Here is a 23,187-nt window from a genome sequence, read left to right as displayed (position 1 = left end):
CTATATCACCACCTAGTGGCTGCAGCTGCAGCTTACAGTGTCATTGGACTTGTTTACGTAGAGGATTACATAGCATGTTAAATGTTGATGTTTAAAAATGACTAAAAATCATGACATCAGGAAATTAAGTTTGTGGGCAGGAAATGTACGAATGCACATTATTTTTAATATCTACAGATAAAATATTCAGGATAGAGAAAATTATAATAAAATGTATTTCTTTTGTTCGAAGTTTGTTTATAACATTAAGAGACTTTGGGCAAATCATGCACAGTGGAATTTTTCATGAAAACATAGGATCTGAGCATGCTGAAATGGAATTTTGGCAGAAGCTATAGATGCTGTTTGTTTATATTTCACAAATCGTAAAGATTTTCTTTAATTGATTCACCTTTTTTCCATCACATTCACAAGTCGGCGTATAATATTCAAATTAATCATTTGTGACCAGAACGCATTTAATGGGATAATTCTATGCACTTTTACCATTTGAGGCTGCAAGTTAAGTTTTTGTTTGTTTTTAGTCCTTAAAAATTTGCTGACCGGTTAACGATTGTGAGCGCCAACTGGCAATACATGGGCAGCTATTGATGTGGGTTGGCATTCATATTGGACAATTAGTGATTTGATGATTGCCAGTTTATAGTTGATCACTGGTAAATAAAATGGCAAGAACATAATCCAAATGATAGTTTACAGCAGGAAGTTATTAGTTCAGTAGCCGCTCCAAAACTGATTGAAACATTATCAATTGCTTCCTTGAATAGCAGCTGTGCTTTGTAATTGTGAATTGTAACACTGCAATCATAATATGTTGCATATTTTTTTTCTAAGGCCACGAAGCAGTCCACACTGAGTAGTTCGAAGAAACGTTATTTATTTACAATCACTATTATATGCATCACAGGGTGGATCCCAACTGGGTCTGCCTTGCCGGTGCCAAACTGGCCGGCTTTATATACCCAACAACTATACATTGGTCAGAGGTTCCACATCCCCTTAATGGGGGAGCTCATATTCTTCAAGGTTCACAAGGGAAATTAATTGTTCCCACCCCATAAGATACTTGCGGGCTATAACAGTGTTGGAGGTCTTTTACATGTTCCCTCTGATTGCCCAGATTTTAGAAGCACTACAGTTAAGCAGGCTAATGATCTATTTATGTCTTTGCAACAGAAAGGTAGCAAAGGAATGAACACAACACTGCTGGTTCACTTCTTTGGAAAAGAAGGAGAGTTGAAGCTCCAGTACAAAGACTTTTACAGGTAAAGGACTCATCCATTCTGCTAATTAGCTGCTTTCTAGAACGCCGTGACCTTAAGTACAAAGTTTCCTGCGTTTTACACATTCTATTCTTAAATGTAAACCTCAACTATCTGACATGTTTCATAACTCTTTGAACAAGGAGGACCAATAAGATGTGACACGGCAGCACTTTAATGTGTTTCAAAACTTTTGTGGGTAAAAAGATCCCTGCCTACCACAGAGTTAGAAAACTTTAATTGAACCTAGACTCCCACATCTGACTGTTGCAAGCTGTAGGTCCTGTTTTTATGGTCCAATGCAGATAATTTTTCAACATTGGTAGGTGTTTGAGTACAATGAGGGAGTTGTGCATTGTTTTATAGCTAAGGTATGTGCTTTTGATCACTCCATTAAAACTGCTTAAAAGTTGTTACTTGGCAGTAAATCTGATTTTGCACATTTATATAGAAGATAAAAGGATCAGTGTGATTTTTACCTTGGTTCAGATATCACTTTTCACCCAAATTTATTTGTTGGTAAATCAACCAAATCATCTTTCTAGTTCTTCTTAATGGAAAAATGTGATTTTATCTGATCTTTCTGCAAAACACTTTACCACACACAGGAAATCATTGTTGGCTATTGATCAAAGTGCCTATGTGTTTTGAAAGTCGATGACTGATGAGCCATACAGGCATGTTTAATTGTCAAAAAGGAAAGGAATGATATTTTACAATGAGAATATTTTGTTTGATGCCCATGAGATATTATAGTTTTGAAATGGAAGAAATTTAAACATGAGGATTGTGGGAGATTATTAGACACAAATTGTAAGGCTCCTCTTTCTAAAGTAACTTCCAGCTAATTCTGGAGGTGTAAGCACAATAGAAAGACATGTTACTGACCAGCAGTAAAGGTTAAAGAACTAGTTGTTTACTGATTTGTTTTCAGGATGGGAATGCTAAGTAAACTCTCCGAACTGTAGTAATCATGCTTATGTACACAATGCTGTGCCCCTCAGCAATTGATCAGTTTGCATTCTGGTTAGAAACCCTTGGAAACTTGCATCATAGAAATTAATTTGAACAGAAAAATCTGATTCACTTTCACTATCGCTGCTCTGAATTTATCAAAAATATTTTTCACCATCTTTTTATCTGATAGTCCATTACTATTGTTTGCAGTTATTCCATGGCGACAGTATATTAAAACAGGGCGATGTCAGACAAGAAAGTCCAAACAGTACAGATCTACGGGTTCCAATTCTTCTATCATTTTCTCTGTGTAATTCAGAATTTAAAATGCTTGCAGTCTAAGTGGTGCTGCCCACATAACTGCCAGGCGTGGTGCCCACGGGGACCACAGGAGTTGAATAAATGACACGCTGACCTTAATTTTCTACCCATTTTCTGTGAGCGCTAATTCTTGGCAAGATCAGTCAGGGAATGAGCCCTCTGACTTTCACCCAGATTAATGAAAAAAAGGAAACATGTAACAAAAACATTGCAATAAACCAGAATTCTGCAGCACATGAGAGATAATAGTGAAAATGTTCAGCTTTAAGAATGAGCAAATTATGGCAAAATGTGCTGAAGGGGGTTAATTCAATTCTGGAAGGAATTATGTGAAATGCAGAAACTAACATTTACAGGGAAAAGGGATGTTGACAGAAAAGTGAAAGTATAAAAGAGATGCGAACAACGAACACTTAATAGGAAAATAAACCAACATAGTGAAGTAGAAAGCATATTTCCGAAGAACCAAGAATTGGGAAGAATTTAAAACACTGAAGTTGAAAATATTTAGTTACACTGCAGATAATCTGATTTTTTTTGCAGTCTAAGTGGTGCTGCCCACATCACTGCCAGGCGTGGTGCCCACGGGGACCACAGGAGTTGAATAAGTGACACGCTGACCTTGATTTTCTACCCATTTTCTGTGAGCGCTAATTCTTTTTCTGTTTATGAGAGCTTCTTGCTGTTTATTATAAGAAAAGGTTACACCGGGGACTGGATATTCCCACTGAGGGTAACAAACGTAAATGTAGTTGACCAACTGGCAGGTGTAAAATCATTAGCGGTGGTAATCTGTTATCATACTTGCCACTTGGGTAAGCGGTAAACCTTTGTGCCACTGCCATGCACTTAATTTACAATTTTCATTTTGAGTGTGAAAGAGTCATCTGTTGTACTCGGTGATGAAGATTTGGTCAGTGTTGTCTCAGTAATACTGGTGATGGGGAACACACGCCGTACTTATCACAGTAGCTGTTCCCTCTGTCACAGGACAATGGGAAAAGACTTTTCACTTGGGTGTGCCACCCGCTAGGGCTAATCAAAAATGGCTGTTGCGACCTGCAATGGCTGCGTGGTAAAGGTTTGAACACTTCAAATTATGGTTTGCACCAATAGGTGAAGCAAGTTAACTGAAGCAAATGCTCCAACATCACTGATAATAACTATGTGGTGGCCCTGAAAAGTGAAATTAAATACTCAGGCATTACTTGTCAATTGAATAATCCCATTTCACCTAAAGAAAAATCTACTTTTTTTCTTCATCATTTCCTTCGTTTTTCTCCTCCCCCGAAGGCCTTGGCGATCCACTGGCCACATTGCACTCCCATTCGAGCACAGTGTGGCTGGTGGATGCCAGGAGAAGCACTCCGTGGGTTTCCGGGCAACCTTCATGTCTTGCGGGATCTACCAAAGTCCCGTGAGGCGTCGGAGTCAGAAGCATGCCGGAAAGGGACGTGACCACCCAGCACGCGCCGAAGTCGGTTTTAAACCGACTTCAGCGGGATTACCCAGGATCTACCACCTTCTCGGGGGTCTACCGGCATCCCCAGCGAGGCCGCAGCCAGGCGTCGTTCAGCACTGATCCACACAAATGTGGACCCGGTGGATTGGCACCCAGGAGTTCTCCCGGATTATCGGAGACCCATGGGTGGTCAGGGATAATGCAGGGTGACCCCCTGGCCCTCCCCCCGGATCGTGGGCACCTTGGCACTGCCCAGCTGGCACCTTGGCACTCCCTCCCTGGCACTTCCAAGCTGGCAGGAGCATTGCCTGGGTGCCAGGGTGGCAGTGCAAGGGTGTCTGAGCGTCATGGTGGCACTGCCAAGGATCATGGGCCGAGGGGGGCCATGCCCATGAAAGGAGGATGGAGGGGGATAAGAAGGGTGGGGGGTGAATGGCAGGTAAGTAGGGCCCTCTGGGAGGTTGGGGGGGATGACAGATGGGGGTCCTGGAAGGGTGGGGCCTGTAAGGGGTTGTGCGGGTGCCTGAAGAGGGGGGACCTCCAGGGACCCAACCTAGGGAGGTATGGGGTAGTGCCCATGTGTGTGGAGGGTGACATTGCCCATGGGTGGGTGCTGTCCAAATCATAGAACATAACAGCGCAGTACAGGCCCTTCGGCCCTCGATGTTGCACCGACCTGTGAAACCACTCTAAAGCCCATTTTTAGTATTCCCTTATCGTCCATATGTCTATCCAATGACCAATTGAATGCCCTTAGTGTTGGCGAGTCCACTACTGCTACAGGCAGGGCATTCCATGCCCTTACTACTCTCTGAGTAAAGAACCTACCTCTGACATATGTCCTATATTTATCTCCCCTCAATTTAAAGTTATGTCCCCTCGTGCTAGACATCACCATCCGAGGAAAATGGCTCTCACTGTCCATCCTATCTAATCCTCTGATCATCTTGTATGCCTCAATTAAGTCACCTCTTTCCCTTCTTCTCTCTAACGAAAACAGCCTCAAGTCCCTCAGCCTTCCCTCATAAGATCTTCCCTCCATACCAGGCAACATTCTGGTAAATCTCCTCAGCACCCTTTCCAATGCTTCCACATCCTTCCTATAATGCAGCGACCAGAATTGCACGCAATACTCCAAATGCGGCCGCACCAGAGTTTTGTACAGCTGCAACATGACCTCATGGCTCCGAAACTCAATCCCTCTACCAATAAAAGCTAACACGCCGTACGCCTTCTTAACACCCCTCTCAACCTGGGTGGCAAGTTTCAGGGATCTATGTACATGGACACCGAGATCTCTCTGCTCATCCACACTACCAAGAATCTTACCATTAGCCCAGTACTCTGTCTTCCTGTTATTCCTTCCAAAATGAATCACCTCACACTTTTCTGCATTAAACTCCATTTGCCCCCTCTCAGCCCAGTGCTGCAGCTTATCTATGTCCCTCTGTAACTTGTAACATCCGTCCGCACTGTCCACAACTCCACCGACTTGTGTCATCTGCAAATTTACTCACCCATCCTTCTACGCCATCCTCCAGGTCATTTATAAAAATGACAAACAGCAGTGGCCCCAAAACAGATCCTTGTGGTACACCACTCGTAACTGGACTCCAGTCTGAACATTTCCCATCAACCACCACCCTTTGTCTTCTTCCAGCTAGCCAATTTCTGATCCAAACTGCTAAATCACCCTGAATCCCATGCCTCCGTATTTTCTGCAGTAGCCTACCATGGGGAACCTTATCAAACGCTTTACTGAAATCCATATACACCACATCAACTGCTTTACCCTCATCCACCTGTTTGGTCACCTTCTCAAAGAACTCAATAAGATTTGTGAGGCACGACCTACCCTTCACAAAACCGTGTTGACTATTTCTAATCAAATTATTCCTTTCCAGGTGATTATACATCCTATTTCTTATAAACCTTTCCAAGATTTTGCCCACAACAGAAGTAAGGCTCACTGGTCTATAGTTACTGGGGTTATCTCTACTCCCCTTCTTGAACAAGAGGACAACATTTGCTATCCTCCAGTCTTCTGGCACTATTCCTGTAGACAAAGATGACTTGAAGATCAAAGCCAAAGGCTCAGCAATCTCCTCCCTAGCTTCCCAGAGAATCCTAGAATAAATCCCATCCGGCCCAGGTGACTTATCTATTTTCACACTTTCCAGAATTGCTAACACCATCTCCTTATGAACCTCAAGCCCTTTTAGTCTAGTAGCCTGAATCTCAGTATTTTCCTCGACAACATTGTCTTTTTCCTGTGTGAATACTGACGAAAAATATTAATTTAGCACCTGTCCTATCTCCTCGGACTCCATGCACAACTTCCCACTACTGTCCTTGACTGGCCCTACTCTTACCCTAGTCATTCTTTTATTCCTGACATATCTATAGAAAGCTTTAGGGGTATCCTTGATCCTACCTGCCAAAGACTTCTCATGTCCCCTCCTGGCTCTTAGCTCTCTCTTTAGGTCCTTCCTAACTAACTTGTAACTCTCGAGGGCCCTAACTGAACATTCATGTCTCATCTTTACATAAGCCTCCTTCTTCCTATTGACAAGTGTTTCGACTGCTTTAGTAAACCACAGTTCCCTTGCTCGACCACTTCCTCCCTGCCTGACAGGTACATACTTATCAAGGACATGCAGTAGATGTTCCTTGAATAAATCGACAGTGAGAGCCTTCTCCCGCGGATGGATATGGCTGGCACGAGGGGACATAACTTTAAACTGAGGGGTAATAGATATAGGACAGAGGTCAGAGGTAGGTTCTTTACGCAAAGAGTAGTGAGGCCGTGGAATGCCCTACCTGCTACAGTAGTGAACTCGCCAACATTGAGGGCATTTAAAAGTTTATTGGATAAACATATGGATGATAATGGCATAGTGTAGGTTAGATGGCTTTTGTTTCGGTGCAACATCGTGGGCCGAAGGGCCTGTACTGCGCTGTATTGTTCTATGTTCTATAAGCTCCACATTTCCATTGTGCCCATCCCCTGCAGTTTTCCTCTCCATCCGATGCATCCTAAGTCTTGCCTCATCGCATCATAATTGCCTTTCCCCCAGATATAACTCTTGCCCTGCGGTATATACCTAGCCCTTTCCATCACTAAAGTAAATGTAATCGAATTGTGGTCACTATCACCAAAGTGCTCACCTACCTCCAAATCTACCACCTGTCCTGGTTCATTACCCAGTACCAAATCCAATACGGCCTCGCCTCTCGTTGGCCTATCTCCTCCCCGCCCCAGCCCCCTCCAGTTCCTCGACTCCCTCAGTGCCATAGCCAGGGGTTCAATCGCCAGTGTGAAGAGCAGGGGGACAGGGGACACCCCTGCCTCGTCACTCGATGCAACCAAAAGTACTCAGACCTCCTCTTGTTCGTGGCCACACTCGCCATCGGGACCTCGTACAACAACCTAACCCACCTAACAAACCCCTCCCCAAACCCAAACCTCTTCAGCCCCTCCCACAAGTACCCCCACCCTACCCTATCGAAGGCCTTCTCAGCGTCCATCACCACCACTATCTCCGCCTCCCCCTCCCTCGACAGCATCATAATCACGTTCAGGAGCCTCCGCACATTCGCGTTCAACTGCCTTCCCTTCACGAATCCCGTCTGGTCTTCGTGGAGCACCTGTGGCACACAATCCTCAAACCTCGTGGCTAAGACATCCGCCAGCACCTTGGCATGTACATTTAACAACGAAATCGGCCTGTAAGACCCACATTGCAGGGGATCCTTGTCCCGCTTCAGGATCACGGAGATCAATGCCCGGGACATCATCGGGGGCAAAGCCCCCCCTCACTTGCCTCATTGAAGGTCCTAACTAGCAACGGGCCCAACAGGTCCACATATTTCTTGTAGAATCCGACCGGGAAACCGCCCGGCCCCGGTGCCTTCCCCGCCTGCATGCTCCCTATCCCTTTGGCCAGCTCCTCCAGCCCGATCGGGGCCCCCAATCCCGCTACCAGTCCCTCCTCCACCTTCGGAAACCTCACTTGGTCCAGAAAGCGGCCCATCCCTCCCTCCTCCCGTGGGAGCTCGGACCGAAACAATTCCTCATAAAAGTCCCTGAAGACCCCATTGATGTCAACCCCACTCCGTATCACACTCCCTCCCCTGTCCTTAACTCCCCCAATCTCCCTAGCGCGTCCCGCTTCCGAAGCTGATGCGTCAGCATCCGGCTTGTCTTTTCCCCATACTTATAAATCGCCCCCTGGGCCTTCCTCCACTGCACCTCCGCCTTCCTGGTGGTCAACAGGTCGAATTCGGCCTGGAGGCTATGCCTCTTCCTCATCAGTCCCTCCTCGGGCACCTCCGCATACCTCCTGTCTACCCTCACCATCTCCCCCACTAGCCTCTCCCTCTGCTCTCTCCTCTCCTTGTGGGCCCTAGTGGAAATCAGCTCTCCCCTAACCACCGCCTTCAGCGCCTCCCATACCATCCCCACTCGGACCTCCCCATTATCATTGGCCTCCAGGTATCTCTCTATGCTTCCTCGGACCCGCTCACTCACCTCCTCGTCCGTCAACAACCCCACCTCCAAGCTCCACACCGGACGCTGGTCCCTCTCCTCCCCCAGCTCTAGGTCTACCCAATGCGGGGCGTGATCCGAAATGGCTATCGCTGAGTACTCGGTGTCCTCTACTCCCGCTATCAGCGCCCTACTCATAATAAAGAAGTCGATCCGAGAGTAAGCCTTATGGACATGCGAGAAGAATGAAAATTCCCTAGCCCCCGGCCTTGCAAATCTCCAAGGGTCCACCCCTCCCATCTGGTCCGTAAACCCCCTCAGCACCTTAGCCGCCGCCGGCTTCCTACCAGTCCCAGACATAGAGAGATCCAGTGCCGGATCCAGCACCGTGTTAAAGTCCCCCCCCCCATTATCAGGCCCCCCACTTCCAAGTCCGAGATCCAACCCAACATGCGCCGCATAAAACCCGCATCATCCCAGTTCGGGGCATACACATTGACCAGCACCACCCTCTCCCCTTGCAGCTTACCACTTACCATTACGTACCTGCCGCCATTGTCTGGCACGGTAGCACAGTGGTTTGCATTGTTGCTTCACCGTACCAGGGACTCCAGTTCGATTCCCGGCTTGGGTCACTGTCTGTGTGGAGTTTGCACGTTCTTCCTGTGTCTGCGTGGATTACCTCCGGGTGCTCTGGTTTCCTCCCACAAGTACCGAAAGATGTGCTTGTTAGATGAATTGGACATTCTGAATTCTCCCTCTGTAGGCCCAAATAGGTGCCGTAATGTGGTGACAAGGGGATTTTCACAGTAACTTCTTTGCAGTGTTAATATAAGCCTACTTGTGACACTAATAAATATTATTATTATTATTTCCTGGAATTTAGAAGCTTAAGGAATGATTTGATCAAAGTTTTCAAGATATTGAGATGAATGGAGAGATCAAATTTCAGTTGGATGGGAAGTTTGGATGGGGACATTGTCTAAAAATTAGAGCTAGACTTTTCATGACTGAAATTAGAAAGACTCCTTTACACCAAATCTAACAGAAGCTTGGAAGTCTCTTCTGCAAACAGCAATTGATACTCGATCAATTGTCAACTTTAATTCTGAGATTGATAACATTTTATTAGCCAAAGGAATTTGGGGGATGTCGGGCAAAGGCCGATGTATATGGAGTTGTTTGCAGATCACCTGTGATCACGTTGAACAGCTGAATAGCCCTCAAGAATGTCACAGACGTGTCCCTATTCCTGTGTTCACAGCCAAACTGAATCCTTAGATGACCAACTGTCTGGGCATGCATTTAGCGGAGACATTGCTGGATAATTACGAAAGGGGACCATGGATGAGTTCCCTCTCCTCCCTAATCTGGAGCATTCAAATTAACTCTAGCTAGTTGAGAATAGTTAGCTCAGAGCAGACTGCGGATGAACATAAGACCTACCTGCTTAATTTGATTCAGATACTAAATAAATAAACATGCTGAGTTCTACAAAGAGCTACATTCCTTGTTTTTGAACATCCTTTTGCTGTTGAATTCTAATATGAATTTTTCAAACTCTATCTTCTTTAACCTTTGATCAGTCTGCAATGACTCAAGATTGGTAACAAAATAAATAAAGGTTTGCTACACACATAAAGAGAGAATGACTTAGAGGGATAAAGGTAGTGCATGATGTTACACTGAGCCTCAGACTGGAAAGTTCAATTCCTAGTCTGTATTGAGTTGACTAATCTCAGCTAGGCATCAGCAAGGACACTATACTGACTGACCTCAGTCCCCTGGATTACAGATGAGGGAGAAAATTGATAATGGATCCTGTTTCTTATTGTTTTCCCTGGTGGAAACTGCACATGTGAACATCTGGAGAGGCCAGGGTTGGACATGGCTTCCATCCATTGTTGATTGATAATAACCTAATAATCTTTATTGTCACAAGTAGGCTTACTTTAACATTGCAATAAAGTTACTGCGAAAAGCCCCTAGTCGCCATATTCCGGCGCCTGTTCGGGTACACTGAGGGAGAACTCAGAATGTCCAATTCACCTAACAAGCACATCTTTCGGGACTAGTGGGAGGAAACGGGAGCACCCGGAGGAAACCCACACAGACACTGGGAGAACGTGCAGACTCTGCACGAACAGTGACTCAAGCCGAAATCGAACCTGGGACACTGGTGCTGTGAAGCAACAGTGCTAACCACCGTGCGACTGTGCCGCCCTATTTAGCCTGTTGGCACTCATAGCTAAATTGAATGAAGGTTATGGGCAAGATCTAATGGAAAGGTTTGTAGCGGGTTTTGCTGGGAGATTCCCGTCAGCTCTGCCAGCGAGTTCCCCATCGCTTTGTAATGACACTTAGTCACTTTTTTGAGGCCCTGGAGCGTTTCTCGCCGGTTTAGCCCACACTTCGAATTTTTTCATCACTGGGGAGCTGAGCTCCCAAGATCGGGCCGCCATTTTGAAAGGGCCCCCGATCTCTAAGAGAGCTGGTGGGACCCCCCCCCCCAACACACACACATACATGGGCACTACCCCCCCCCCTCCACACTCCCAAATGAAGACACCCTGCTTTGGGGTCCCTGGGATCCCCCCCCTTCAGAATCCCCCCCCACGCCACCTCACAGGCCCCCCCTTCCTGTCAACCTCAACCTCCCAGAGGCCCCTTCTTAACTGCCCTGCAACCCCCACCCTCTATACATCCCTCCACCCTCCTTACATGGGCATGGCTCCCTGGGGCTTTGACCCTTGGCAATGCCATCCTGACACTTGGATTACCCTTGCACTGCCACCATGGCACATTTGCAGTGCTCCTGCTGGCTTGGCAGTGCTACCTGGGCACCTTGACAGTGTCAGGGTGGCAGTGTCAGGATGGCAGTGCCAAGGTGCCCACATTCCAGGGGGAGGACCAGGGTCCACCCTGTCCTAACCCTGACCACCCAAGGACCTTCACTGGCCTGGGACACCCCCCGAGTGCCATTCCACCTGGTACACATTTGTGTGGACCAGTGCTGAACAGCACCCAGCTGGGGACTCCCTGGGGAGGCTGTTAGATGCCAGGGGGCTGGTAGATCCCAGGTGAGTAGGCCTTAGTATTTTTAAGGCCTACTTATGCGGGCGCAGCTTGGTCTCGTCTGTTGTGGGCGGGTTCCTGATCCCGACACCTCGCGGGACTTGGGTAGGTCCCACGAGATGTAGTGGCTGCCTGGGGGCCCAAGGGAGGCTTCATCCAGGATCTACCAGCCTTGCCACATTCCCGTTCAAACGTGAGGTGGCTGGTAGATCTCACCCTATAGTTTATTATTCAAACACTGGTTTTGAATTTAGTTAGACTAAAGGTGGAGCTTTTTGTTCAGTTAAATGGGAATTGTAACTGGTACACCAACAAATAAAGGTATATAAGCCTTCACTTTAGTGATGTAAGGGACATCCAGTAAGAAATATGATTTACACAAACATTAAGCAGAAAGTGATGATGGGCCTAATGACTTGACTGCCACAGGCATGAATGCGTTACAGGCCAAACACAGGACATAAACCCATTGTTCCCCATTGTGTATCATATTCCGAAAACACATTTTGAATTAAAACTAGTGTTTTCCATTTATAATTTTAAAATGTGTTAAAGAAGACTGCCTGGGCAGGCATGAGCATTGCAGCTGCTGCATACAAACAATATCTATTTTGGGGTGTATTGCACTGTGCTGGTAAGCAGTTCAGAATTCATTTTCTGAAGTCTGATGGGTAACTTGAAAGAAGACAAAGAGAAGTTTGCATTTACACAGCACCAAGTACAGCCTCCGGACATTCCAAAACACTTCACAGCCAGTTAAATACTTTTGCAGTAAAGTCACTGTTACAATGCAGGCATACGCAACAGCCAATTTGTGAGCAGTAAGATTCAACCAGCAGCAGTGAGTAATTTATGACTGGCTAAGGTTAGGTTCTTTGTAGCTGCGCATTTGTAATATACCAGTGCAACAATGACCCACCAGAGAGAAACACACAGGTGTAACCAGAGATAAACCCACATATGTATGGTGCATTTACCTGTTCAAACCTGAGATTGAAAGATAGAAGTGTTTTGTCACCTGTGTGGTAGGTAACATGTGCTACTCAATCCTTGGTTAATGATGAGGTCTTCTGAATCTCGATGAAGAAGACTCGAACTTGTCCAGTAGTAAAGGTTTATTGAGTAACTATAACAATAATTGCATGAGTTCTTTACTTTGACTTTGATACTAGTGATAAGGTTAACAAGATCTAACTACAGTAACTATACGTAACTCCACTGGCCATCTGAACTAATCTGATACTGCCCTGGTCACAGTTCACCCAAGAGAGAGAGAGACACCATGTGGTTGCTTTTTATACCCCTGTTGGTCCGGCCCTCTAGTGATCATGTGGTGCTACTGATTACACATTAACCCCTTATGTACATGCACATACAGAGATCACTACAAGAAGGAGGCCATTTGATGCATTGTGTCTGTGCCAACCAATAAAGGGCAATCCCACCTAATCCCACTGTCCTGCACTTGGACCATAGTCCTGTAGATTAGGCACTTCAAGTGCATATCTAAGAATTTTTTTAATGAGATAAAGGTTTCTGCTTCTACCCATTCTGCCATCTACCCTGTAAGGCAGTAAGTTTGAGCCCTTCGCCAATGCAGATGTTATTGGCACCTGGGAAAATAGGATTAGATTGTAATGTTGTACTATTTTGCTATGTGAAAAATCATGTTGTCTTCACCTTTTAAGGTATCAAATTGCAGTAAGTGGAATTCTCTGAATAGCAGGCTGCTTTGCAAGGATTTCCTTACGTTTGGTATGTTGCCTCCCAGGTGCAAGGGTACGTGATGTCTCGGATCGTGTTTTCCGGGTCCTTAAGGGGGAGGGGGAGCAGCCCCAAGTCGTGGTCCACATTGGCACTAACGACATAGGTAGGAAAGGGGACAAGGATGTCAGGCAGGCTTTCAGGGAGCTAGGATGGAAGCTCAGAACTAGAACAAACAGAGTTGTTATCTCTGGGTTGTTGCCCGTGCCACGTGATAATGAGATGAGGAATAGGGAGAGGGAGCAATTAAACACGTGGCTACAGGGATGGTGCAGGCGGGAGGGATTCAGATTTCTGGATAACTGGGGCTCTTTCTGGGGAAGGTGGGACCTCTACAGACAGGATGGTCTACATCTGAACCTGAGGGGCACAAATATCCTGGGGGGGAGATTTGTTAGTGCTCTTTGGGGGGGTTTAAACTAATGCAGCAGGGGCATGGGAACCTGGATTGTAGTTTTAGGGTACGGGAGAATGAGAGTATAGAGGTCAGGAGCACAGATTTGACGTCGCAGGAGGAGGCCAGTGTTCAGGTAGGTGGTTTGAAGTGTGTCTACTTCAATGCCAGGAGTATACGAAATAAGGTAGGGGAACTGGCAGCATGGGTTGGTACCTGGGACTTTGATGTTGTGGCCATTTCGGAGACATGGATAGAGCAGGGACAGGAATGGATGTTGCAGTTTCCTGGGTTTAGGTGTTTTAGTAAGCTCAGAGAAGGAGGCAAAAGAGGGGGAGGTGTGGCGCTGCTAGTCAAGAGCAGTATTACGGTGGCGGAGAGGATGCTAGATGGGGACTCATCTTCCGAGGTAGTATGGGCTGAGGTTAGAAACAGGAAAGGAGAGGTCACCCTGTTGGGAGTTTTCTATAGGCCTCCAAATAGTTCTAGGGGTGCAGAGGAAAGGATGGCGAGGATGATCCTGGATAAGAGCGAAAGTAACAGGGTAGTTATTATGGGAGACTTTAACTTTCCAAATATTGACTGGAAAAGATATAGTTCGAGTACATTAGATGGGTCGTTTTTTGTACAGTATGTGCAGGAGGGTTTCCTGACACAATATGTTGACAGGCCAACAAGAGGCGAGGCCACGTTGGATTTGGTTTTGGGTAATGAACCAGGCCAGGTGTTGGATTTGGAGGTAGGAGAGCACTTTGGGGACAGTGACCACAATTCGGTGATGTTTACGTTAGTGATGGAAAGGGATAAGTATACACCACAGGGCAAGAGTTATAGCTGAGGGAAGGGCAATTATGATGCCATTAGACGTGACTTGGGGGGGATAGGTTGGAGAAGTAGGCTGCATGTGTTGGGCACACTGGAGAAGTGGAGCTTGTTCAAGGATCAGCTACTGCGTGTTCTTGATAAGTACGTACTGGTCAGGCAGGGAGGAAGGCGTAGAGCGAGGGAACCGTGGTTTACCAAAGAAGTGGAATCTCTTGTTAAGAGGAAGAAGGAGGCCTATGTGAAGATGAGGTGTGAAGTTTCAGTTGGGGCGATGGATAGTTACAAGGTAGCGAGGAAGGATCTAAAGAGAGAGCTAAGACGAGCAAGGAGGGGACATGAGAAGTATTTGGCAGGTAGGATCAAGGAAAACCCAAAAGCTTTCTATAGGTATGTCAGGAATAAGCGAATGACTAGGGTAAGAGTAGGACCAGTCAAGGACAGGGATGGGAAGTTGTGTGTGGAGTCTGAAGAGATAGGCGAGATACTAAATGAATATTTTTCGTCAGTATTCACTCAGGAAAAAGATAATGTTGTGGAGGAGAATGCTGAGACCCAGGCTATTAGAATAGATGGTATTGAGGTACGTAGGGAAGAGGTGTTGGCAATTCTGGACAGGCTGAAAATAGATAAGTCCCCGGGGCCTGATGGGATTTATCCTAGGATTCTCTGGGACGCCAGGGAAGAGATTGCTGGACCTTTAGCTTTGATTTTAATGTCATCATTGGCTACAGGAATAGTGCCAGAGGACTGGAGGATAGCAAATGTGGTCCCTTTGTTCAAAAAGGGGAGCAGAGACAACCCCGGCAACTATAGACCGGTGAGCCTCACGTCTGTAGTGGGTAAAGTCTTGGAGGGGATTATAAGAGACAAGATTTATAATCATCTAGATAGGAATAATATGTTCAGGGATAGTTAGCATGGCTTTGTGAAGGGTAGGTCATGCCTCACAAACCTTATCGAGTTCTTTGAGAAGGTGACTGAACAGGTAGATGAGGGTAGAGCAGTTGATGTGGTGTATATGGATTTCAGTAAAGCGTTTGATAAGGTTCCCCATGGTAGGCTATTGCAGAAAATACGGAGGCTGGGGATTGAGGGTGATTTAGAGATGTGGATCAGAAATTGGCTGGCTTAACGAAGACAGAGGGTGGTGGTTGATGGGAAATGTTCAGAATGGAGTTCAGTTACAAGTGGCGTACCACAAGGATCTGTTCTGGGGCCGTTGCTGTTTGTCATTTTTATCAATGACCTAGAGGAAGGCGCAGAAGGGTGGGTGAGTAAATTTGCAGACGACACTAAAGTCGGTGGTGTTGTCGACAGTGTGGAAGGATGTAGCAGGTTACAGAGGGACATAGATAAGCTGCAGAGCTGGGCTGAGAGGTGGCAAATGGAGTTTAATGTAGAGAAGTGTGAGGTGATTCACTTTGGAAGGAATAACAGGAATGCGGAATATTTGGCTAATGGTAAAGTTCTTGGAAGTGTGGATGAGCAGAGGGATCTAGGTGTCCATGTACATAGATCCCTGAAAGTTGCCACCCAGGTTGATAGGGTTGTGAAAAAGGCCGATGGAGCGTTGGCCTTTATTGGTGGAGGGATTGAGTTCCGGAGTCAGGAGGTCATGTTGCAGCTGTACAAAACTCTGGTACGGCCGCATCTGGAGTATTGCGTATAGTTCTGGTCACCGCATTATAGGAAGGACGTGGAGGCTTTGGAGCGGGTGCAGAGGAGATTTACCAGGATGTTGCCTGGTATGGAGGGAAAATCTTATGAGGAAAGGTTGATGGACTTGAGGTTGTTTTCGTTGGAGAGAAGAAGTTTAAGAGGAGACTTAATAGAGGCATACAAAATGATAAGGGGGTTGGATAGGGTGGACAGTGAGAGCCTTCTCCCGCGGATGGAAATGGCTGGCACGAGGGGACATAGCTTTAAACTGAGGGGTAATAGATATAGGTCAGAGGTAGGTTCTTTACGCAAAGAGTGGTGAGGCCGTGAAATGCCCTACCTGCAACAGTAGTGAACTCGCCAACATTGAGGGCATTTAAAAGTTTATTGGATAAGCATATGGATGATAATGGCATAGTGTAGGTTAGATGGCTTTTGTTTTGGTGCAACATCGTGGGCCGAAGGGCCTGTACTGCACTGTATCGTTCTATGTTCTATGTCCTGCTTCCATAGCAGACCTGTTTCCTATTTGGAAAACTTGTCTTAGATCGTGTTTTCAATAATAATTTAACTGGAGGTAGCACAATGGAGACTGACATACCAGTGTCTTGTGTGAGTAAAATTACAAGTTCACCGCCTGCAGCCTAAATATTAAGGCTGAGCAGCGAGGGTTACAAAACGAGAAGGAATTTCGCGCCAAAATAAAATGTGACCAGGTTACAAATTAAATAGTTGTGAGTTGAGAAATATGGATAGCACTTCATCTTTAGTCATTTCCTGCTGAAAGTTTATTCAGGTAACATGCAGAATCCAACAAGAAGCCAACCAGTGGTGAAAATTACCTTAGAAGTATGAAACATAATCTCCCCCCGCCCCACACTTTGACTGAAGTGCCACAGCAAAGCTTTAAACTCTTATTTTAGTATCCAGTTGTTCTGCATCAGTTTTAATCCATCCAAACCCAGCTGAGTATTTTGATGACTGGTTGCAAAGCTCTAATAAATACAAATCCTTCAGTGCTGCTTTGCAGAATGTGCTTACAAAGTATATTCTCAAATGCCTAACAATGCATTAGTTCTGGATAAATCCCCCTTGTAATGTGACAGTGTTATAACTAATCCTGAGTTTATTCACTCAGAATCAATTCCATTTTAATGTGTTAAAAAATTCAAACAGCAGGTAAGCTCCTGTTTTATCTTCACTGAGCCTCGGCAAATTAAGTTCTCTGTTTACATTTACATCTAAAGGTTGAAAGATGGATCTCAATGATTGTGTTCTTAACGCTTTGTACAGGATTGTCATGAGGTTTGATATAGACACAACAATGCAATCTCCAGACTGCTTTGCATTTGCAAAAAAGCAGTGACCATTGTTGTTCCTCGTGAAACCCTGGACTCTTAACCATGCTTTTAATGTTGGCTTCAATTGGCTTTACAGCTTGACAGCTCTCACTAGGCAAGTACAGAACTGCATAGTTGCAACCTGGTGAAGGGAAACTGACAAGAACCATCCCATGCTTTAAAACCAAAACTCCTTTATCAATGCACACCATGTTACATGTGGCACAGAGGAACCATTGCAACATAGGGGTCATCACAATGGGAAATCTACCAAGATTCGTTTATTTGAAATAACTTGCATGCTAGAAGGAATTTCTTCCACCTCAATTCAAGTTAATGGTCACACTTCATTCATTCCAATGTTGTCCCTCTTTCTATATACTTTTTGTGATTTTGTTTTGGAAGGGCTGCTCTGAAACAAAGTAAATTGTAATCCTGTGAAATAATTTATTGCAGGCTTCAAGTAACATCATATCACAGAATATAACAAGTACTGATGATTCCGTTTTCTTTAAGATTTAGCAGATCACAGGCAGCACGGTGGCGCAATGGTTAGCACTGCTGCCTCACAGCGCCGAGGACCCGGATTCAAACCAGGCCCCTGGTCACTGCCCATGTGGAGTTTGTACATTCTCCTCATGTCTGCGGGGGTCTCACTCCCACAACCCAAAGACGTGTAGGGTAGGTGGATTGGCCACGCTAAATTGCCCCTTAATTGGAAACATTTTTTTTTAAAGATTTAGCAGGTCCAAAAACTGCAATCTGTCTCCTATTTGCCAACCACGCCAAAATGAATACAGACCAAATGACTTTGGGTATTGCCTACATTAAAGGCTCTATATAAATGCAAGTTGTTGTTATGCACATTAAACAGGACTACAATAAATACTCTTTAATGCACACTTAAACAGGGCTTTTGCTGATATTTATTGGTTGCGTTTGTGCAAAATTCCTTACTAACTGCCATTCAAAGGCTTCTACCACCCTCTGCTGGTGCTGTATATTTACTACATCATGGGTGTCTGTGGTACATCCTTTGCTTGGAACTCTTCAACAAGTGAAATGTGTATTTTTTGAACTTAACTTGCTGGGTATCTCTCAGTATCTAGTATTTTGTGTGTGTTTGGAATAATAGTTTGAAGATTGAGTCCAATTTAATTTATTCAATGTTTTCAAGGTCCAATCATGTCCAATACAATTAATTGACTGTGTTTATTGTTTTCCTTCTGTGGTCACTTCTTACTTGTTGACATTGTCATTAAGTCTGGAGGGAGATGTTACTGTGAGTATCTGAGGCAGATATTAAAATGGCATCTGCCAGTTCCCATTTAGAATTGACTGGTGAGGGGGTAGCACTGTCTAGCTGAAGTCAAAAATCACTTCACTTATTTCTCAGTTAAAGTTGTCATAAACTTTGTCGTACTGATATCATATAAAGAAATGAGTAACGTGAAATGATTTTAAAACTCTACAATCTAGCAAGCTGATCCCTTCCACAAACCATATTCAGCTTGTCACAACATATTGGATTCCACCCAATATATTAAGTTGTTTGTGAAAAAAATTATGGAAGATAATTCCTTCACATCGAGGTTATCAAGCAAATCCTTGGACAGCTAATCTCACAACTTCTGTTTTTCAAAACTGCACTGTTGTTTGCATGGCATGTCATCTCCCCAATTAGCACATTAATCGTCGTGTTTCAAAGCGCATTCGATCTTCTATGTCTGTACATATTCCCCCAACTTCAATTCCATTCATAACCAGGGCCTAAAGACCCTGGTTAAGCAAAATGCTGCGGCAGCTGGAATCTGAAACAAGAACACAGGACGCTGAAAAATTCAGCAGGTCTGCCAGCATCTATTTGGGGACACAGAGTTAACATTTTGAGTCCCTTGACTCTTCATCAGAACGGAAGGGAGGGAGATACATACATAGAAGATAGGAGCAGGAGGAGGCCTTTTGGCCCTTCGAGCCTGCTCCGCCATTTAGCACGATCATGGCTGATCATCCAACTCAACAGCCTAATCCTGCTTTCTCCCCATAGCCTTTGATCCCATTCTACACAAGTGCTATATCCAGCCACCTCTTGAATATATTCAATGTTTTAGCATCAACTACTTCCTATGGTGATGAATTCCACAGGCTCACCACTCTTTGTGTGAAGAAATGTCTCCTCATCTCTGTCCGAAATGGTTTACCCTGAATCCTCAGACTGTGACCCCTGGTCTGGACACACCCACCATTGGGAACACCTTCCCTGCATCTACCCTGTCTAGTCCTGTTAGAATTTTATAAGCCTCTATGAGATCCCCCCTCATTCTTCTGAACTCCAACGAGAACAATCCTAACCTAGTCAATCTCCCCTCATATGACAGGGAGGATGTGTTAGAGCTGTAGAAACTGCAACAAGAAGTAATGACTTAAAGAACAAAAAACAGAAGACCTGGTGTGAGTGGGGGGAGGTGCATGGGGGTCGCATTGAAGCAATATGTGTATGGGATACCAAAAAAGAGGGGGTTTAAGATGGAGGAGAAAGATCAAAATCTAAAGTTGCCAAACTCAATGTTGAATCCTAAGGGCTGCAATGTGCCCAACCGGAAAATGAGATATTGCTCCTCCAGCTTGTGCCAGCCTTCACAGGAACATGCTAACAGGCCAAGGATGGACATGTGGGCATGAGAGCAAGATGCTGAGTTAAAATGGCAAGCAACAAAAAGATTGGGTCCATGTTTGCGGATTGAGAGAAGGCATTCCGCAAAGCAAATACTCAGTCTGCATTTAGTCTCCCCAATGTAGAGGATACCATAGTGGAAGCAGCCTATACAATAAACCAAATTGAAGGAAGTGCAAGTGGAACGCTGCTTAACCTGAAAGGAGTATTTGGAGCATTTGGTGAGGAGTTAATGGGGCAGATGTTGCACCTTCTGCGATTACAAGGGGATGGGTAGTTGGGCATGGTGGAGGAGTGGGCCAGGGTGTCCAGGATTGAGGGGTCCCTGCATAACATGTGGAGCTATATTCCCTTCCTCTATTCAGCATAGTGAGAAGTAGTCCAATGTATGCAGTGGGTGAAATGGGGCTGACTGTTCCACTTGTATGTGTGTGGCTGAAGTAAGATGCAATTACTACTTTGTTCCATTCACTTTAAAATCCAGAGTATTATGCATACACAAATCTGTCAACAGAATACAGGTTGTCGAATGTACATGCCTACTTGTACTTAATGGTGCTTGATGTTTCTTATATAGAAATTACCTCGTACAGTTAGCATAATCTGCCCAATAAAAGTGAGATGAAATTGTTTAATGAGCCTCATTCATATTAATAAAGGATCAAAAAACCAAAGACCGGAGCACAAACCCTACAGAGTCTTCATTACAAAACGTAAAATTCTGAAAAATCAGTGAACCGCATGAAATTGTGCACGCAATTCAACCAAAACATGTCTAAGGGCACGATTCTCCCAAACAATTTCTAAGTTAGTTTGTGGCGAGTTTTTCAGGGCGTTTCCTGCCGGCTCTGCCGTCGAGTTCTCCATCGCTATTCAATGATTCCTCGTCATTTTTGTGGGCCCTGGGGAGTTTCTCACTGGTTCAGGTCACATTTAGAATTTCTTTTCCGCACTGGGGAGCTGAACTCCGAGATTGGGCCACCATTTTGAAAGGGTTCCCCGATCTCTAAGTGAGCTTGTGGGTCCCCCACACCCCCATCCATGGGCAATGTCATCCCTGACCCTTCCAGGACCCACACCCAACCTCCCAGAGGCCCCTACTTACCTGCCCAGCACACGCCCACTCTTCAAATCCTTCCTCCACCCTCCTTTCATGGGCTTGGCCCCTGACCCTTGCACTGCCACCCTAGCACCCAGGCAGTGCTCCTGCTGGCTTGGCAGTGCTATCCAGGCATCAGAGTGACAGTGCCAAGGTGCCCATGTTCCAGGGGGAGGGCCAGGGGCCACCAAGCACATACCCTGACCACCCTGGGGTCTCCGATGGCCCAGGAGACCCCCCCCAGATGCCGTTCCGCCTGGTCCACGATTCTCCACTCCCACGCCGGTTGGGAGAATCGCCTGGGCCGCCAAAATTTCCGGGGAGGCCGTTCCGACGCCCTCCCACGATTCTCCCAAGCGGCGGGAACGGCCCGGTCGGGTTTCGCGGGCCGCAGGCCGGAGAATCGCCGGAGACACCCAAAATGGCGATTTTCCGGCACCCCCGCTATTCTGAGGCCCGGATGGGCCGAGCGGCCAGGCAAAAACGGCGGGTTCCCCCCCGGCGCCATCCACACCTGGTCGCTGCAGTCGTGGGCGGTGCGTGAACGCTGGGGGGGCGGCCTGTGGGGGGGCGAGGGGGGATCCTGCACCGGGCTTCACTTGCAATGTGGGGTGGCCCGCGATCGGTGCCCACCGATCGTCGGGCCGTCCTCTCTGAAGGAGGACCTCCTTCCTTCCGCGGCCCCGCAAGATCCGTCCCCCATCTTCTTGCGGGGCGGATTTGGACAGGACGGCAACCACGCATGCGCAGATGACGTCCGTTATGCGGCGCCGGCCGCGTCATCTATGCGGCGCCGCTTTTACGCAGGCGACGCGGGTAGGTGACGCGGCCCCGATACTGGCCCATTGTCAGGGCCTGAATCGGTCGGGACCGGGGCCGTTCCGCGCCGTCGCGAACCTCGACAGAGTTCACGACGGCACGGCCACTTCGGTGTGGGGGTGGAGAATCCCGCCCAATGTGTCATATCAGGCAAGTTTGCCGGGGTGTTTTCTACCAGCGTTTTGGGTCAGTTCCAGACCTGGATTCACCTATAGGGCCTGAGGGAGTTTCTCCCCGGTTAAGCGCCCACTCTAGATATTTTTACATCAGTGGGAGCTGAACTCGCCGGCGAGACCAGCTGCTCAGAGATCAGGGCACCCTTTTGAAAGGGTGCCCCGATCGCTAAATGCACTTGAGAGTCCCCAGCACCCCCCCACCCACTGGCAATTCCACTCCCCGCAGACTTGGGGATTGCCCCCTCTAATTGAGGCCACCACGCTGTGGGATCGCTGAGGCTAAACCCTTTTCAGGCCCCCCCAACCCACACTTCACCCCGCCTTTCAGGACCCCCTTCACTACTCCCTAACTTTATGAGGTCCCTTCACACCCCTCCACCTCCTCCACTCTTCATACCCCACCTCAACCCTCCTTTCATGGCATGGCCCCCTCAGATTCCAAGCCTTGGCAGTGCCAACCTGGAAGCTGGGCACCTTGGCAGGGTGTCACTACCAGAGTGCCCAGATGACAGTGCCATGGTGCCAGGCTGGCAATACCAAGGCACCCGGGTGACAAGAGGGAGTGCCCTCTAATCCGACCACCCTGGGATCTCATGACTGGTTCATGTTTGTGTGGACCAGTACCAAACGGTGCCCTGGCGAGGTCTCCCAGGTGCGGCCGTTGAATCCCGAGTGGGAGAATCTGGCAAATGCATATTTCATTGTGCCGAATGGATCATTTTAATATGCCTATCTGGATTTCGCCCAGCGACATGCGGATCGCGACGTCTTGCAAGTTTCCATTGAATCTCGCGAGACGTTTCAAGCATCGTAATTTTCACGATAGGCCTCTCGCCAGATTCAACAGTCTCACCCCGGCACCAAATCGGGC

General features: G+C 46.6%; 1 protein-coding gene across 2 annotated transcripts in view; it reads left to right on the top strand.

Annotated features, from left to right (window-relative positions):
- micu2 (mitochondrial calcium uptake 2) overlaps nucleotides 1-23,187 on the top strand; it is a 736,923-nt gene that overhangs the window by 668,905 nt on the left and 44,831 nt on the right. For both annotated transcript variants that reach the window (XM_072476850.1, XM_072476849.1), the window contains one exon: nucleotides 1,177-1,265. In XM_072476850.1, the coding sequence (XP_072332951.1) occupies nucleotides 1,177-1,265 (89 nt within the window). The remainder of the gene's footprint in view (nucleotides 1-1,176; nucleotides 1,266-23,187) is intronic.

This window comes from Scyliorhinus torazame, chromosome 15, assembly GCF_047496885.1.
Source record: "Scyliorhinus torazame isolate Kashiwa2021f chromosome 15, sScyTor2.1, whole genome shotgun sequence".
Classification (NCBI taxonomy): Eukaryota; Metazoa; Chordata; class Chondrichthyes; order Carcharhiniformes; family Scyliorhinidae; genus Scyliorhinus; species Scyliorhinus torazame.
The sequence above is the reverse complement of the archived record's forward strand: the minus strand, read 5'-3'. Positions and strand labels throughout refer to the sequence as shown.